The sequence below is a fragment of the Bacillus rossius genome, chromosome 2, assembly GCF_032445375.1.
Source record: "Bacillus rossius redtenbacheri isolate Brsri chromosome 2, Brsri_v3, whole genome shotgun sequence".
Taxonomy (NCBI): Eukaryota; Metazoa; Arthropoda; class Insecta; order Phasmatodea; family Bacillidae; genus Bacillus; species Bacillus rossius.
In genome coordinates, this window is record NC_086331.1 from 103,585,661 (window position 1) to 103,605,128 (window position 19,468).

A 19,468-nucleotide genomic window follows, 5' to 3' on the forward strand; every position below is an offset into this window, starting at 1 on the left:
GATGCGCGAGGCAATGTCGCCCTTAGCGCCCGCGCACTTTAGGAGCTCGTGAGGCCGGTCGGGCGGCCAACTTTAGGGTGAGTCATGTTACAGTCATCGTCGCGGTGAGCTGCCGTGCCTCTTGGTGTTTGGGAGGGGCTCGAACTGAAGAGATCCCATGTGAGTAAGAAGTCATTTTTAGTCAGTAACTTGTTTTTTAATCTAACTTTTTAATACATTTACTACTGAAATTACATTTTACTCTCTCTGTATTTGCCTCTTAAAAGCAAATTGGGGACTTTGATGGTTTTAATAAGTTATTCCCTATAAAATAATGACACATAGCATGATATAACACTGGAATAATAGATACGTTAATATTGATAAAAAAAATTCTAAGTAATTAAAATTCTGTAAAACAGGTTTTTTTTTTCCATAGGAAATGCGATTGGAGGGTCAAAGCGCAGGTGAGGCAGTAAGGAAGGACTGCCTTTGAAATTAATGCATGATTTTAGCTTTGATTTGAAAACAAAGTAGCCTACTTAACAAATTAAATGATTTGCAATTCTTAATAGGCTCAAGGAAGGAAAGTTTCGAGGATAATATTTCACTGTGTTGACTGTCTTTGTAAATACTGAACTCACTAAAGAAAATGTGTATTTGTGGTAAGTAAACAAGGAATTTATAATCGGTTTTCCTCCACCTAGAGTCAAGACTGGTCACCGTCCTTCAAATTCCAACGGCGAACTTCTGCAGAATCAATTGTAGTTTTGTAGTCCAGCAGTACTGTAGTTCTGTAACTATGCGAAGATAGCCGAGAAACGCCCAAGGCACACGACGGGGAAGTCTAAAGCCACATTTAAGAATTGATGTGCATTATATCCGCGTGGACAAAATACAGGATGTCCATTAAAAGATGTCCCAGTTTCAAAGGTATATTATAACAGTTTAATTTAGACAATTTACAACAAATCATACATCAAATAAAAGGTACAATGAACTAGTTTTTCTTACAAATGTTCAGTATGTGCACCTAATATACGGAACACATCCAACCTATAGTCCAATTCTTCCCACACACGTCCGGAGTAATGGAAGAAATAGCCTCTTCACTTCTGTGTCTCAACTCTGGCATATCATTAGGCAGCGGTGGAACGTAGACATGATCTTTAATAAAGCTCCAAACTAAAAAAATCGCATGGTGTTATGTCAGCTGAACGTAAAGGCCAGCAAAAAAGTGCTCTCTCATAGCGACCATCGGTGGATGTTTATGAGGGATTACAATTAAACTTTAAACGAAACGCACGTTGAGCTGAACTTACAGTTCCACTCTTATCAGATTGCAGAACACAAAACCCTTTATGCTTTGGAGTCGCCATTTTCGAAGGTGGCGCCGCAAGCGAGAAAACAACAAAGCAGTACTCGCGCATGCACTTATCTAAAACTGTTTGAGTTACTCTTTAATTGTGACCTTGAACCAAAACTCTACAATACTTACAGTTTATACTATTAACATTTATACATTTATAACTGGGACATTATTTTATGGACATACTTTACTACTCGTATTGAAAGTCGGTTAAAAACAACTTCACTAACGTTCAAGTAGACGAGTGTAAATATGTACTTGGCGGTTCAGTTTCTGAGAACTTTCCAAATGATAATGCTTATTTTTGTATATCATATTTCAAACACTATTGCATATTATTTTTTACTACGCTATCATTATATATTTTTAACTTTATTCTTGTGTTATAATATCAGTATAATATAATTTAAGGACAAGGTACATTTACATAAAATATTTAAGTGAAAAACGGAAGTGCACATGTGTTATTCTTTTGATGTTATGAGGATTCATTAACACCTTAGAAACAAGTGTTTTAATGAAAATCCTTTATAACGTAACTATGCTATAAAATTATTTTAATTTATTTAACAATAATTCTGGTATCTGATGTCTGGATTAAAATTGTATTATATTTTATACCGCTTTATAATATATTTGCAGATCGACATACAGCAATCAAATTAGCTTGAAAGTTTTTATTGGCGCACATATTCGCAGCTCACACTTTAGTTTATAAACAATTGACCAAGTAAAAGAGGCGTGTATTACAACTCAGTTACTTCGCAATGCACTGAATGATACAAGTTTACACGAGCAATGCAAGACGGCAGGAAACAATAAGCTGGAAACAAACAATACAAAATATATTACAACAATGCATACAAAAACAAACAGCTGCAAAATAATACCAAAGAGAGAAAAAAATAATGAATAGATACTGAGTCAGTGAGAACAGAAAGGACATTTCTCCAATGATCATTGGAGAAGTGTGATAGATGTAGTAAGAGCCAGCATATCAAAACTAGGCCTCGCTTTAACAAAGTAACCTAAAGTTTTTACGACTACTTAAAACGTTAATTTTATTTCACGCTGTACATTTTATAAACAATCAATGAAAATAATAAAAATACTAAGTTCGGCTTAAAAATCAAGGCCAACGCGTAGTGTCATCTTTGGTAAAACGAGTCCAACTCATTACCTGCTGATCGGCGGTGTGGCTGCGCTCATACGGCCTAGAAGACTGAACTCGCTCAGACTTACACTGCGCCCGACGTGGCGTGCGCTGCGCCCGGTAGACTTCCCAAGCCTACACTGCCAAGGTGCTCATGCTCCAGTGGAAAAACTCTGGCGAGAATGAGTGAGGTTTGCTGCTGAGTTCAGAGGCACTGTTCAGAGTAGCGTCATGCACGAACTGCTCTCCTAGCAGTGGGCTACTTCCGTATTCGCAACACAATGCCCCACCTCACCCATCGATCTAATTGATAGCTGCCTGCCAGAGTTCTCGCGCGAGCACTTTGTTCTGGCAGATAGCTCATCACTACAGCACAAGCAGGGACCCACCTCCCACCAGGCGATGCTGACGCAAGCTGCTTACACCGTCGCCGCTGGTGGGGCTAGCGGCGCCCTCCTCCTCTTCAGGGATGGTGTACACCTCGCCGGGGCTGTGATCGAACAGAGGGGCCAAGGCAGCCGGCTGGGGCTGCTCCGGCTCCTCCCGCTCGTCCTCGCTGTCGCCCTCGTCCTCGCCCTCGCCCTCGCCCTCGCCCTCGTCCTCGCTGTCGCCCTCGCTGTCGCCCTCGCTGTCGCCCTCGTCCTCGGAGCAGTGGTCGTCCCTGCGCGCGCTCTCCCCCCTCTGCAACCCCCCCGCGCGCGGCGAGGGCGGCGGCGACGGGCTGGACACGGAGCCGTCTGGACTGGGTTTCTGGGGGATGCCATTGGCCAGAGGCTTCGCGCCAGTATACTCACGGTCGCTGTCTAGCCGCTGCTGGGCCTCGCTTCTCGCGCCCGTGCCTCTCTTCTGGGCTTCCCAGCTCTGCGAACACACGGCGTGCTACAACCTGCCGCAATTCTCAAAGGTCGATCCTGGACCACTCGTCAAATTACATCACATTTAAAGGTTTTCACATCAAATATTGAGATTTGTTTTACATGAATCACAAACCTTTTAACTAAATTTAATTAAATTTAACTTTCGTTACATCAAATATCAAATTTTTCAGATGACATATAATTTTTTTTTTTTACATTTCAAGTTTTTTTCGACCTAAAATAGTCAACAAAAATAGGTAACTCTAAATTTGCACAAAAATGAGTAAAAATCAATAATATCAAAAAATTTGTAAAAAATGATTTTCAATAAAGAATTTTGTTTTAAAAGTAAACGAATTGATCAAAAGTTAGATAGCGAGTTGAAAGCAGTAAAGAAATCAATACATTTGAATTTGATTCAACAAAAATAAATCGGTAATAAGATTTCTTAAATATCTAAAAAATCTCAAGCATATCCATTGTTGATTCCATAACCCCAACCTTCACAACAATCTAAATAATATACGTCTTCTTTAAAATCAGAAATTTACTCGATCTTAAATAATTTTCATTTATTTTTAAAACAATTGTAAAACTAACATACGCATTTACTTTATTAAATAAAATGTATTTACTAATAAACTAGCTATTTTAATAATTTCGTATTCAATATCTATTAATACCCAAAGTTCTAGAATTGAGGAGTGTTTGTGGGAAACGGCATAAGTGCCAAAAAGTAACATTTTGAGGTTTATCATTGAAATAATTGTATGTCCTGTTACTAATACCATAGGAAGTTGTATAAGTGCTAATCATCCATATTCAGTTCAAACAAGCGTCGATAGAATGCGCGTGGTGTAGCTCCACAGCTGTTGTCATGGAGAATGATACAAGTGCCATCTGATGTAAGTAGCCATATTGTGTTTCGTTTCATGGCATGTTTGGATGCACTCTTGTAAGAAATGAATAACAGTTCGGTATTAAAGTCTGTTAGAAAGAAAGTGGCGGAAAATAAAGAATTGAGGACCCATGGGAAGCCTTACACAACTTCAAAAGAAAAGGAAAAACCTGCAAAGATGCCAGCTGCAGCTGAGGTATGTATTGCATTCATAACCTAAAATTACATGCTCTAAACATGTTTCTGTCTACAACACTAGCAATCATAAACCAACATGCATTTTCAGAAGTTGTTCAAAATGTAAAACATGATTGTGGCAAACCTGATTTTATTTCAAAATGTTTGTAAACCTAAGTTTTCATGTGAGAAAACAAACTATTGTTGTTTCGTTTTAGGCAAGCTGCAAGTGTAAATACAAATGCCGTGAACTGACGAAGGAATGGAAGGAATTTTTATTCCTAGAAATGTACAAGCTCTCCGATGAAAAACAAGGCACGTATCTGATGAACCGTATAGATGTCATTCCCGTTCAACGAAGGCGACACGGAAAATATGAAGATCCGGCTGATAGCAAGCGGCAGTGCACCATGACATATACTGTTCCCACGAAAACAGGCCTTGTGCAGGTATGTGCTAAAACATTTAAAGACATTTTCTCTCTCACCAACCGAAGACTTCAGACACTCAACGATAAAAAAAAGCTAGGTCATGTAGCATATTCCGATGGCAGAGGTAAAAGACCGTCATCACACAAACACAAACAAAAGTACACAGATGAAGACTGGAATCTTGTGCAGGAACACATACAATCATTTCCACGCCAAGAAAGCCACTATGGAAGGGAAAAAAGTGGTAGGGAATATCTGAGTAGTGACTTAAATTTTCACAGAATGCATATTGCATTCAAAGATACACACCCTGAATCCAAAGTAGAATATAGATTTTACCAGCGAGTATTTCGCAAATATTTCCCAAATCTATATTTTGGATTGCCAAAAACGGACACGTGCAGAGTATGTGATATGCTGCAATCTAAAATCAAGGCCAATGAAACACAAACTGGACAATTCTCCATACGAACACAGCTGACTGTGCACCAAAAGAAGGCCCAGAAGGCCCTTGGGTTGCTAACTAAGTGCATGAATGAATCACAGCTCCCTGCAAGTGATGTATGCTGCTTATCAATAGACCTCCAGCAGGTTATTTTCTGTCCCACTCTTACGCATAGTAACATGTTTTACTCGAGTCAGCTTTCTAACTACAACCTTTGTGTACACTTAGGTGATAACAATAAAAGTTACATGTGTATGTGGCACGAGGCAATAGCAGGTCGTGGAGGCAACGAAATTGCATCATGTTTTTATAAAGTGTTGAAAGGTGCAATCACAGCAAAGAATAAAATAGAGCTATGGTGCGATAACTGCGTCGCTCAGAATAAGAACAGGATGTTACTTATGGCTGTTTTATACCTAGTTGCAAAAGGATATTTTAAATCAATAGATATCAAATACCTCGTTTCAGGCCACAGCTATATGCATTGTGATAGGGATTTTGGGGTGATAGAAAAACGAAAAAGAAAATGTACACCCATGGTTCCTGAAGAAGTGCAAGAAGTTGTCAGGTCTGCTAGGGTTACCAATCCCTTCACAGTCCTCGCTATGAAAGAAGAGGACTTTTTTGATTTTGGCATGGTTGCGGATCGGTTTCTCAATACAACCAAACTCCAGCTGACTAAACTATCTTGGATAAGAGTTTGTGTTGACAACCACACTTCTATTCTGGTCAAGAAAAGCTTCAATGAACTTGAAGAATGGAGTGAGTGTTCGGTATTCAAGAAGTCGCATAACCTGCAACAAGTGAAAACTTTGAAGAAACTTCCTGGATGCAAGCCATCAAATCACATAAGTGCTGAAAAAAAGAAAGACCTTCTATCAATGCTAGATTTTATGGATGTGAAGTACCATTCCTTTTACAGAAAAATCTGTCAGTGATATGACACTTTTTACAGTAAATAATATGCTTTTTTTCTTTCAAAAAGTGAGAATACACCATAATAATGTAGGCATCATAATATTGTAACGTGATTAATTTTTTTTCGTTATTATTTTCCACAGGAATGATCTTGGAAATACATAAACTGCAGAATTTTGACAATTATTATAAAAAAAACTTTCGCTTGTTTTTTCATTTGTCATTTGCTTAACATGTTTAAATTTTTTTGTAATAGTTTTTGTCACAGGAATAATCCCGAAAATATATGTACTGCAGCATTTGGTATATAAAATTACTTTTGACACTTTTTTTCATTTCCTGAGAAACTTACTATTTGGCACTTATACCGTTTCCCACAAACACTCCTCAATTAATTAAAAAAATAATAACAAAAAGGCAACCAAAATAAATACCATTTATATACTGAACTTATACTTATATTATTAAAGCTTTAAATCGTAAAACTTAATTACAGAAAAAGTTGTTGGACTTGAAGGTCAATTAAAAATCAGTTTGAAAAATGAAAATTCACTTTTTTATTGTTTTTTACTCATTTGCTCACTTTTGATCAATTATTTGACTTTTAACTTTTAAATGCATCCCGTAGTAATCGAATTCACCATAATTTTTTATGTACGTGCTTCAATGTTAGATTTAAATGAAATACACGACAACTGTATTAATTTTATATTTGAAGTGGATTTTTGGAATGTAAAAATATATTATTTACAATTTTGTTACAAGTATGATAGAGACACAAAGTGGGTCAGTATTGCGAGACTGCTGGCGACAAGGCAGACCAATCAGCTCGGTGCGCTGGCCAGCTGAGGTTCTGGGAGATGCCTCACTTTCACCCGTACAGGCCACACGCATCCCTCCCCCTACCGATACACGCAAACCCGATTAGCAGCGGCGCCTCTCCGTCCCTCGCTATGGTTTGGCAAGTACCCAGAGCCCCGTGGCGAGAATCGGCTTAACTAGGACGCCATTGTTCTCGCAGCTTCGATTGTTAATTATGGGGGACGGGGGAGAGACCTTTTACTAACACGACACTCCGGAGGGATACGATACCTTTCCACGGGATGACTTGGCAGGTATATAAGAGACGGACGTTGATCTGCAGGAGTGTGTGCGTGTGAAGTTAAAGAGGTTTCGTGGCCCCTGACGAGCGATAGCGGGCGACGAGGGAGGGGATTTGTGTACGAAGGTCGGAGCATCGGGGGACTGCGAGTAGTGCGGAGCAGTGTTTTGGAATCGATATGGGTGGCAAGGGAAGAACAGCAGAGAGAGCTTCTGAAGCCGAGCTTCAGCGGTGGAGAGTAAAAAAGTGGACTTACGGAATTGTGATTAATTTGTAGACAGTCATTTGAATTGTTGTAATTTAAAAACAATGTAATTATTAGTTAATAAATAAAATGGCAGTTAATTAACCGGGATATCCTTTCCGGGCCTGTATTTCTCACTCGCAAAAACATAATTTTTCATATGGTGACATTTATCACTAATAAAATATTTTTCTCAACACTAGGTGTAAAAATCACTCTTTATCATTGATATTGTAAAGTGATAAGAATTTACATTTAGGGAAACTTAAAATATTATTATTTTAGTTTTGACGATTGTATTTAAAGACATTAATGTTATTTACAATATTAACTGTCATTTTAAATTTGTACATTATTGACCTATATACAACTTAAGGATTAATTTTACACGCCAAGTGGATTTTTTTTGTTTGTTCTTCATGAATTTTTTTAAAAGGGTTATTTGTAGGATCTTAGAAATATCCATATAAAAAAAGTAATGACGCAAAAACGAAAAACCAACATGGCGTGTGAGACCGAGCATTAACTAATATTTTAGTTTCAGTTGGGTGGTTCTTTTCAATAAGTTCTTATAGTATTTTTTTATTTCAGGTTGCGGAACGTTAAGGAAATCTTCATTGCTCATAGCTTAAATATTCCATATATTATCCCAGCAAAAGTAAGTTCAGGAATGAAAAATCAAATACATTATTATCTTTGTTATCGTTTTAAGTATTCGTTTATTTGATTATACAAGTTATTTTTTAAGGGATGTCAAAACCAAAAAATTGTGCCATTTCTCGAAATGAAATTTTATTGTACCAAAACATTGTAAATACCACCTTGTGTGTGTTCTGTTCAAATGTTTAAAAAAATTAAGGACAATTTTACAGGAGAGCATACAAAGAGTGGTATTTACGACTTATTGATGAAATGAGGTTTCATTAAAAAAAAAAATTGCACTTATAACGTTTTGATGTGGCATCCTTTATTTATTCTCCCCAGACTCGATATTAATTTTCTATGTCCCATTAGGTAAATTTGTTTTAATCTCCTATTTTTCCTAGCGTAGTGAAACTTGTACATGGACGTAGCAACCTAATGGTCGTACCTAGGGAGTTTGCACAACATCCAATAGATCAAATTTGTTTCTTTTTAATTCAAACAAATATGTAAAGGTTAAGTTTTTTTTTTGAAATGCTTGAATAGGGTTGTTATGAAAACTACAATTTTTTTGAACTATTCATGACCCAAATAATTAAAGTCACTCCACAAAATCATGTCGACTATTCGCTTACAATGGGAATGATAAATGCTAAGAATATTATTTGTGAACTTGCGAATATACATTACTAATAGACAATATTTCAAATATAATATACAGATTTACTTGAAAATTAAAAAAAAAGTTGTTACCAAATTCTGTTTTGTTGTGAGTGGGAAAATAATTTTGTTTCAGGTAACATCCATAAGAAGGAAGTTCAAAGTCAACATTTTGTGAATTAACAACAAAAACTAACTGGAAAGACGTAGATGTGTAAACTTGAAATGGAAGATTTTTTTGACGTGATAACGTCTTATAAATCGATGAACGCCGGCTGCACGCACGAGAAAGCATGACTCATTGTCACGTTCCGCCTGAGCCGAGCGTGCAAGCGAGAGCGCGGAACAAGCGATAGAGAGGCACGATCGGCTTGTGACGCATCTATCTCTCTTCCACTCCATCGGCCGATGCGTCCGAGTAGAAGAGAGACAGCGGCAGCACACAACCTACACGTAAACTGTTTTGTCAACTCTTTATAAAGTGAATTGAAAAGTTAATGTGGTTTGTATGCAATTTTTCATCAATGTTTTCATATGACGTTATCACGTAAAATTATCGTCCGTAAAACGACTTTACAGACAATTAATATCTCCTTTAAATAAAAAGTGCCGTTATAAGAAAGGTCATACTTGCTGCTGTTGTGACAGATTCTTCTTTGATAGCTGCTGTTGGTGCTGCCACCTCACTGGCGAGTATATAGTTCTCTTCTGACACGTATTGCAAATCCACTCGGCTTTCTGCAAAACACAATGCACGGCCAAGTCTTACTTGTCAAAGTTAAATAGTTTTATTTTTAACTTGATAAATACATGAAATGAGGATTATCAAAGGCTATATTTTTCTACCCTTAACACCCTAACATCAAGAGAGAAAACTTCACCACAGCAAATCAATTTGGGAAAATGAAACTTGTATAAACCAATGTGCTAGGCTTGTGAAATGCAATCTCTTCTAAGTAATATATTTTTTCTCCAACGGGTCAGTCAAATATTTAGACGCGATCTGCAGAACAGCAGTAGGCAACTGCTAACCTGAAGATTGCCACTGCATTTTTGACCGAAATGTTGGAGGATAAGTCTATAAAATTTATTAATCATGTCAGTTAGGTCACCAAAACCAAATATATCATTAAAAAAATTTAAATTTAAAACTCTCGATGCTGATCTTTACAAAAATATCAAGCTTCCTGGCGACAATGATAAATACCAGAAAGATTATTCGAAGGAAAAAAATTGATTTTTATAGTTTTCTTGAAAAAGTACATACACCAGAACAGATACTATACAGTCCCACACGTCATGACGAATTATTTGTTTTATCGTCATCACTTTTTTAAGGGCTTTTTCTAAAATTTTATTTCAATTCAATCCTTACATTTGTATTCTGCCACAAATATTGTAAATAGATATTCCCTAAGTGTTATATCATAGATGTAAAACTTCGCGCAATTGATGATATTACACTGTGTGAATATATGAATGAAATAAATGTGGCAGGAAAACAAATGCAAGGGAGGTATCGAGATAAAATTTTAGAAATATCCGTTGAATAAAAACGAAAAAAAAATCATCATAGCGTGTGAGACGGAACCTTGAGGGCAAGAGGTAGGAAAAGGGAAACGCCGTATTGGTTTCAACAGTTTTATCGACATTAATACTTTTTAACCTTTTATGTCAAACATTTATTTGTCTTCGTTAACGCAGAGAGCGCACATTAAATGATTTCCGAAGGCAATGACGTAAGTAGTATTCTTTGGTTCCGACTGGGACAGGTTCCAGGTTGTGGAGCCTGTGAAGCAGAGCGCTATCTTGGATTGTGACGTCCGGCAGCCAATTGGACTCAAAATTCCTCAAAAATGGCTAAAATACTTTAAAAATTCCCAGAAATTTCACTGTTTCGGGGGAAAATTCCCCTTTTGAGGAAAAATTTCCAGTTTAAATTAGAGAAATATTCAAAAATTCTAAATGTCCCCTTTGAGGCTTAAATTCCCCATTGGCAAGTTTCCAATAAGCCTCTGGTTGGAGGCTTTCACCTTTTCCTTGACTTTGACCGCTATCGTGGCACTTTTTGTTGCGGCCGCCATATTAAAAATCCGTAAATATTATCAAATTTTTAAAGAATTTTTTTTAAAAATTAGAAAAAAAAATATTGAATAAAATTTTAATACTTCCGCCATTCTGAAAATCATCCGCCACATTGAAATTCCGTATTTTTTGAGATAGAAATCCGGAAATAAATTAAAAATTCATAAAAAATTACTATATAAAATTTTAATAAAAAACGCACATACATCATGGAGTCCTCGGTTCAAACACGGCGATCTCATTCGATTAAAAATGTTGACAGATCCTACCTCCACGGAAGCCACTGGCAGACTGACCTAATACCACTAATGCCAAGGCAGATATTACGCCAAACAGTATGACTGCACATCCGCCACATTGGATCCGATATTGTGTTTTCGTCTGCTAGAGTGTGTTGGCACTGCTTCCGTGTTAGTTTAATTCATACCCACTAGAGTGCAGGTATCATTTATTAACAGACAGTCAACTGTCAAGGTCTGCATAGTTGTCGTCGTCAATGCCAACAGGAACTGTATCGCCGTCGTCGCTACTGCCATCAGGTTCTGCTCTGTCAATGTTAAACTGTTTATCGAGCTCTACATTAGAACAGATACTAAATATCAGATAACGTACTAAAGAGAGAGCAGATTCGCACTGCACAGCTGTCAGAGGAGGACTGAAGGCCCTGTCGTTCTGGGTCTCGATTATATACCCGCGAGCACTGGAATGATATGTGAGTCAAAACACGATACATTTACATTAATACGGGAGTCAAAACCACATTTTAAAAAAAGGAAGCAATTTAGGATGCACATTCATTGAAAAAGAAGCACATTCGACAAAAGAAAAAAACAATACACACACAGGACATGCAATGAACACACAGTACACACACAGGACTGGAGTCATAAGGTTTTCAAGGTTGCGAAGATATGTGATATTTATCCTCGGACCTACTATTTAACAGATTTAGATAGAAACGAACTCAAATGCGGCTATTATTCGGAAGAACTGCAAGTAACAAATAAAAAAAGACATTTATTTGATTAATACAATACACAAGAGAATTCCGACACGTCTTCTAGTGAGTGGATAGAATTTCCAGAATCAATAAAAAATTTGGTGAAACGGAGTGACGTCGAAGATTAAACAAAATGGTTTGGGTGTGAACATACCTTAACTAAGTGTTGGAGACTGCGGGCACACATGCTGTGGGGGAGCTTTCCCGCTACCCTAAAGGCTAGAAACCAGATGTGAACATGGCTTCCTGTGCGCTAAGGGTGCGTAGCTGTTGAGGGTGCATTCCCACAGAGCTCATTCTAACTCTTCCAGTCGTCATGGAACCAGGTAACTTAGGGATCAGTGACATGTAGATGGGTTTCTTCACCACTAAGGTAAGGATTCGTTACAGGGAATCTCGTCATGTCAGGAGTAAAATTCGTTAACTTGAACTATTAGATATTTTTTAACCTGATAAAAGGTTCACGAGTATAAAGACTGGAGTACTGGGGATGTTTTCGAACATCTCCGGGCCGAGATGATATCCAATACGAAATCCCGTCCAGCCCAGGTGGACTTCCTCCGCCTCTTGTACGGGGACGTCGTGATCTGTTTGGTTGCCTCCGGACTCTCCATCGATCTCCCACACAATGAAGCGGAAGGGGTGAAGCCGGACAACCCAGAAGACTTCTTAGAACAACTGCTACAGGAAAAAGACGCTATAGACATTGACGTAGACGAAGGGATGGGGGAGTCCACGGGAAAAGAAATTTAATTTTTTTTGTAATTTATTTTGATTAGGTTAGCTCTTGTTTGGGAAAAAAAATATACTTTTGCCTTGGCGCGAAACGAGGCACAAGTAATGTTGATTTTATTGTATTAAATAATTTTTATACGGTTTATAACCTGGTATGACTAATATAAATTGGATTCAAGTCAGTGTTTGGGGTAAAACAACCAGTCTGAGACGTTACTTAGCAGCGAGGCATTACTATCAGTAAGATATTATAGGTAATATTGCCTGTCTGCTAACTAACGAGGCAGTCTGCTCAGTCTCAAGTCTGAGATACATAGATTACATTAACTGTGTTGTTACTTGTAGCATTATGCGACATGTAATGACAGAGTGAGTGTATGGCGAGAGGCCCATTTGCAAGTTACTAAGATTACATAAAATATGGCGGCTACAAGGAACTTTAATACTCCGCTATTTTTCTTGCGTCTGGAAGCCACACGTAATATTTAACTGGGGGAAAATATATAACTAAGGAGAAATTACGTTTGTATAGCAAATACTATACAGGCACACGTAATATTTTTTATCTGGGAGAAATTTACGTGAGTCTGGAAGGCACACGTAATGTTTAAATGTGTAAAAAATTATTTAATTTGGGAGAAATGTTTACCTGTTAGTAATTGTAGTTGAAAGACTATACAGGGACACGTAACTCCGAGACTTGCTCTTCTGCACTCAGGCCGGCTGGTGGTCCATAACGCGGCAGGCTGTCTGGGTTATTATTAAATCAGAGGGGGAGCTCTGTGAGCACATCTCGATGCAGCGATGCTGGCTGCAGAGAACTTCCAACGTTCGACTTAACACCATAGCTGAAGAGATGTTAATATGCTTGACACAATAGTGTTATTTAGCGAAACCATAAAAAAAATTATGCTTACTGCAATGCCTTTTTAAAAAAACACTAAAGGAATATACTAAAACATACGCCTATATTCTACCACAATTTAAACAAATACCTATTTGCAAACGCATAACACATAAAAAGAAATGAAGACATTCATTACTATATGTAAAATACTTAATAATGGCAACACTTAAAAAAGAATTGATATATTTAAAATTCTATACATAAATATTACGAAGTATAAAAAATATTACTGTAGCCTAATCTATCACTTTAAGCATACTTGTAATAAATATGCCTTTTCTTTGTTATAGTGATAGACAGTATCAATCCAAGATGATGTCTTTAGTATTTAAAACTTCTTTTTAAATATCCCACCACCATCCAGTACTATAAAAAAATATGGCGGACTGTAGAATTTTAAACATAACTAGTACTGTAAGTTTGATGTTTCATGTATTTAAAAATAGCTTTTTTTATTATTTTTGAATGTGGCGTCAATGACTAAAAAGAAGATGATTGTATTTTAAAATGTGATGCGCCTCTGTATAACCACTACTATAATGGCACACCCTTTAGTATTTTTGAATATGGTGCCAGTATAAAAAGATGGCGGCCTACAGAAGCCGATTAAGTTTTTTCAAAGTTGGCGTCAATGTAAAAAATGATGGCGGTCGTAGCAATCAACTTTATTTAAATTTTGGCGCCACTGTAAAAAAAAATGGCGGTTTATAGCAGCCGACTTTATTTAAATTTGGCGCCGGTAATAAATATGGCAGTAACAACAGACGACGTATTTTTAAAAAAAAGACGCCAGTGACTATAACAAAGATTGTGGTCTTTAGAATGTTAACCATAACTAGTACCATAACTAGTACTATAACTTGGCGCACCTCTTATATTTGAATTTACCGCCGCCCAACTGAAACCATATTCTCTTATTTAATCCATTCTCCCTCGCCGATGCTCTTGCATAGTAGCTAGCGTCGCTGCCTACCAATCTGAGTACCGGGGTTCGGGGCACGCTGGACGCGATAAAAAATATTTTTATTCTTAAAAATAACACCAGCGCTCCACACTAGCGCTCCCTAACTCCGAAAATAAGATACAAGATGGCCGCCGCCGACCGTGACGTCAGCAACAAATCACAAAATGTGCCACGCCCCCCTCCAGACACACCCACCCACCTGTTGCTCCATGGAGCAACGTGTTGCTTTGTTTACATTTGGTCGCCAGAGTCTGCTCCTCCTCGTACTTCGTTGGGTTCATCTGTTTGTCCCAGGTCGTTATCTGTCTTTGTTTGCTGTTCTTGTTGCAACTCACTTGTCATTGTCAGCGCACTCTGTTCGTCTGTGCATAATCAATCTTACACATTGCAAGAAACATATAATTAGGTACGAAATATTCAGTATTATTTCCCAAAATTTATTTCTCATATTCAAAAATTACCATAGCAAATTTACAATATTTTTCTTGCAACTGATTTCGAAAGAAATCTTTAGCAAAAGTATTAAAAAATATGTTTGTGTTTTGCAAGTGGTTGCAACTTAGCTTGCGAAAACTATTTGCCAGGAAGCCGTTCGAGGAGCAGTCACTAGAACACGGCACTAGCCCCGCAGGCATGAGAGAGTTTCCCCTGATGCAGTGGCTCAGACAGCGAAAGACTGACCTTGTTCTTGTCCGGAGGCGATACCAGCGAGCCACAGCTGGAGCACGTCAGGTTGTGGCAATCGCCGCACTCCCGGCTCGTGCCGACGTTCACCTGCAAGCAGAATCACGCCAAACCAATCACCAATCACAATGAAACAAACATATGCGTGAGCAGAAATTGTGGGGGAGGCGAAACTATAGAGCCGCAGCTGGAGCACAACATTCACCAACGAGCAAATACTCGCCAACCAATCACTAATCACAATTACAACAAACGTGTTTGTAGCCAGGACTCGTTTTGGAGGCGTGACCAGTGAGTCACAGCTGGAGCTGGCATTCGCCGCAAACCCAGCTCGTGCCGACATTCACCAACGAGCAAATACTCGCCAACCAATCACTAATCACAATTACAACAAACGTGTTTGTAGCCAGGACTCGTGTTGGAGGCGAGACCAGTGAGTCACAGCTGGAGCACGCCAGGTTGTGGCATTCGCCGCAAACCCAGCTCGTGCCGACATTCACCAACGAGCAAATACTCGCCAACCAATCACTAATCACGATTACAACAAACGTGTTTGTAGCCAGGACTAGTGTTGGAGGCGAGACCAGTGAGTCACAGCTGTAGCACGTCAGGTTGTAGCATTCACCGCAAACCCATCTCGTACCGACATTCTCCAACGAGCAAATACTCGCCAACCAATCACTAATCACAATTACAACAAACGTGTTTGTAGCCAGGACTCGTGTTGGAGGCGAGACCAGTGAGTCACAGCTGGAGCACGCCAGGTTGTGGCATTCGCCGCAAACCCAGCTCGTACCGACATTCTCCAACGAGCAAATACTCGCCAACCAATCACTAATCACAATTACAACAAACGTGTTTGTAGCCAGGACTCGTGTTGGAGGCGAGACCAGTGAGTCACAGCTGGAGCACGCCAGGTTGTGGCATTCGCCGCAAACCCAGCTCGTGCCGACATTCACCAACGAGCAAATACTCGCCAACAAATCACTAATCACGATTACAACAAACGTGTTTGTAGCCAGGACTAGTGTTGGAGGCGAGACCAGTGAGTCACAGCTGTAGCACGTCAGGTTGTAGCATTCACCGCAAACCCATCTCGTACCGACATTCTCTAACGAGCAAATACTCGCCAACCAATCACTAATCACAATTACAACAAACGTGTTTGTAGCCAGGACTCGTGTTGGAGGCGAGACCAGTGAGTCACAGCTGGAGCACGCCAGGTTGTGGCATTCGCCGCAAACCCAGCTCGTGCCGACATTCACCAACGAGCAAATACTCGCCAACCAATCACTAATCACAATTACAACAAACGTGTTTGTAGCCAGGACTCGTGTTGGAGGCGAGACCAGTGAGTCACAGCTGGAGCACGCCAGGTTGTGGCATTCGCCGCAAACCCAGCTCGTGCCGACATTCACCAACGAGCAAATACTCGCCAACCAATCACTAATCACAATTACAACAAACGTGTTTGTAGCCAGGACTCGTGTTGGAGGCGAGACCAGTGAGTCACAGCTGGAGCACGCCAGGTTGTGGCATTCGCCGCAAACCCAGCTCGTGCCGACATTCACCAACGAGCAAATACTCGCCAACCAATCACTAATCACAATTACAACAAACGTGTTTGTAGCCAGGACTCGTGTTGGAGGCGAGACCAGTGAGTCACAGCTGGAGCACGCCAGGTTGTGGCATTCGCCGCAAACCCAGCTCGTGCCGACATTCACCAACGAGCAAATACTCGCCAACCAATCACTAATCACAATTACAACAAACGTGTTTGTAGCCAGGACTCGTGTTGGAGGCGAGACCAGTGAGTCACAGCTGGAGCACGCCAGGTTGTGGCATTCGCCGCAAACCCAGCTCGTGCCGACATTCACCAACGAGCAAATACTCGCCAACCAATCACTAATCACAATTACAACAAACGTGTTTGTAGCCAGGACTCGTGTTGGAGGCGAGACCAGTGAGTCACAGCTGGAGCACGCCAGGTTGTGGCATTCGCCGCAAACCCAGCTCGTGCCGACATTCACCAACGAGCAAATACTCGCCAACCAATCACTAATCACAATTACAACAAACGTGTTTGTAGCCAGGACTCGTGTTGGAGGCGAGACCAGTGAGTCACAGCTGGAGCACGCCAGGTTGTGGCATTCGCCGCAAACCCAGCTCGTGCCGACATTCACCAACGAGCAAATACTCGCCAACCAATCACTAATCACAATTACAACAAACGTGTTTGTAGCCAGGACTCGTGTTGGAGGCGAGACCAGTGAGTCACAGCTGGAGCACGCCAGGTTGTGGCATTCGCCGCAAACCCAGCTCGTGCCGACATTCACCAACGAGCAAATACTCGCCAACCAATCACTAATCACAATTACAACAAACGTGTGTGTAGCCAGGACTCGTATTGGAGGCGAGACCAGTGAGCCGCAGCTGGAGCACAAAAGGTTGTGACATTCGCCGCAAACCCATCTCGTGCCGACATTCACCAACGAGCAAATACTGACTGACTTTTTATCTCTTGTTCAATTAATTTAATAACTGTTTATTTTATTGTTCTTAGAACCTTAATAAATATCCCTTCAAATCTCCCTTTCCCAGGATCTTTGAAAGTCCACATTTCTATTGACGGTGTGAAGCGATGTCTCCATAACAACTAGAGTGATCGGCATGCATATGTGTTAATGTATGTATGTTTTTTATGTAAATTTGTCCGGCTATAAATTTCGAACCGTTGATTGGATTTTCATCAAATTTGTTGGGTAGGCTGTATGGCCAAAGGAAATTTTAAGTTTGTGTATGGGCAAAAATGAACGATTATATATATAAATAAATATATATGATAAATACACGTGTTGCTTTCAAAATCAAACGCATTACTTAAATTTCTGGTTTGGAATCCTAACAGGATAGTGTCCATAGAGGTCATGAAACTGCAAAGGGATATATATATATATATATATATGTGTGTGTGTGTGTGTGTGTATGAATGTATATATGTATATTTATATGTGTGTGTATGTATGTATATATGTATATATATAAAAGATCAGAAATTAAATGTAACTGAATTATATGTTATTCTTCTGTAAGGATGTATTTGTAGAATTTTTTTTTTAAGAAAATTGTTTTATATTTCTACTTTTCGTTTATTATTTGGTATTTTGGCTGTCGATTTCATTGCAAATATTAGTTATTTGTTACTGGGTTAAAATATACATCGTCACTTAAAACGTAACATCGTGAAGTATTAGTTCGAGGCTAACTAATTGTTAATTGATGAATGATTTCCTAAAACAGAACATTTTTCACTTAAAATAGGCTGCATACTAACAAGTAATTCAAAACTCTAAGCAGAACGATTCCACGATCTTCATTTATTCAAGTGTTGAAGTATAAATTGATTGCTATTTTGGGTTCTTGGAACCATTAAATCAGCTAAGTAACTGATGAAATCCTTTATAAAATAGTGACCATAGCTGTATTAAGAATTCATTTAAAATATAACCAAGAGCATGACGTTATTGGATTAAAAAAATCTATGAAACTACAGCTTTGAGACTCGGTCTTACAAACCATTTTTTTTTTCTTTATATACAATATTTTAGGGTTTTTTTCTTTCTATAAATTGATTACGACTGCGTCCTTGCATTATGTGTTTCGTCTTGTATTCAACAAAGCATATGTCTATTAGATTATTTTCTAAAAGTTGTGAAAAAAGAGCCATGCTAAAGTTCGCAGATTTGATTTTTTTTTTGCGTGACCATCTACAGTCCTGAAAATAGCGTTCCGTAAATATCTGTTTGGGAAAATGCAACAAGCGCCGGAGAGCTTCCTGTTTGATCTCACGGGGAAGTTCGACGGGGAAATTAAATATACCGAGCCTGGACTTCCCCCGAGCTCGTGATGCGATGAGAGCTGCTGGCAGCCGGGATCTGCTAGGTTCGTGGGTGAGGAGGGAGCGGAGGGGGGGGGGGGGAAAGGGGGTGTGGGAGGCGTCGTGGGGCGAGGAGGGGGGGGGGGCGTGACGTCACGAGCTCTCCCCCCACACTCGCGCGGCCGCCTACTCTATGGATTTTCCCGCCAAGGCGCGTCGGTGCAGGCCGCGTCGAAGCGAGGCCGCCCTGTGGACAGGTTCGCCGTAGACAGCAGTGAGCCAGGTCCTGCAGTTACGACAAGCATGAACCGAACCTTGCAAAAACCACTGGAACTTACCCA

At 39.5% G+C, this 19,468-nt stretch overlaps 1 protein-coding gene across 1 annotated transcript in view; it reads right to left on the reverse strand.

Annotated features, from left to right (window-relative positions):
* The window catches only part of LOC134528940 (transcription factor SPT20 homolog), a 176,793-nt gene that overhangs the window by 56,739 nt on the left and 100,586 nt on the right, over positions 1-19,468 (reverse strand). Inside the window, exons 5-7 of the mRNA XM_063362609.1 lie at positions 15,248-15,340; positions 9,506-9,613; positions 3,296-3,362 (exon numbers count right to left, since the gene is read on the reverse strand). Of these exons, the coding sequence (XP_063218679.1) occupies positions 3,296-3,362; positions 9,506-9,613; positions 15,248-15,340 (268 nt within the window). The remainder of the gene's footprint in view (positions 1-3,295; positions 3,363-9,505; positions 9,614-15,247; positions 15,341-19,468) is intronic.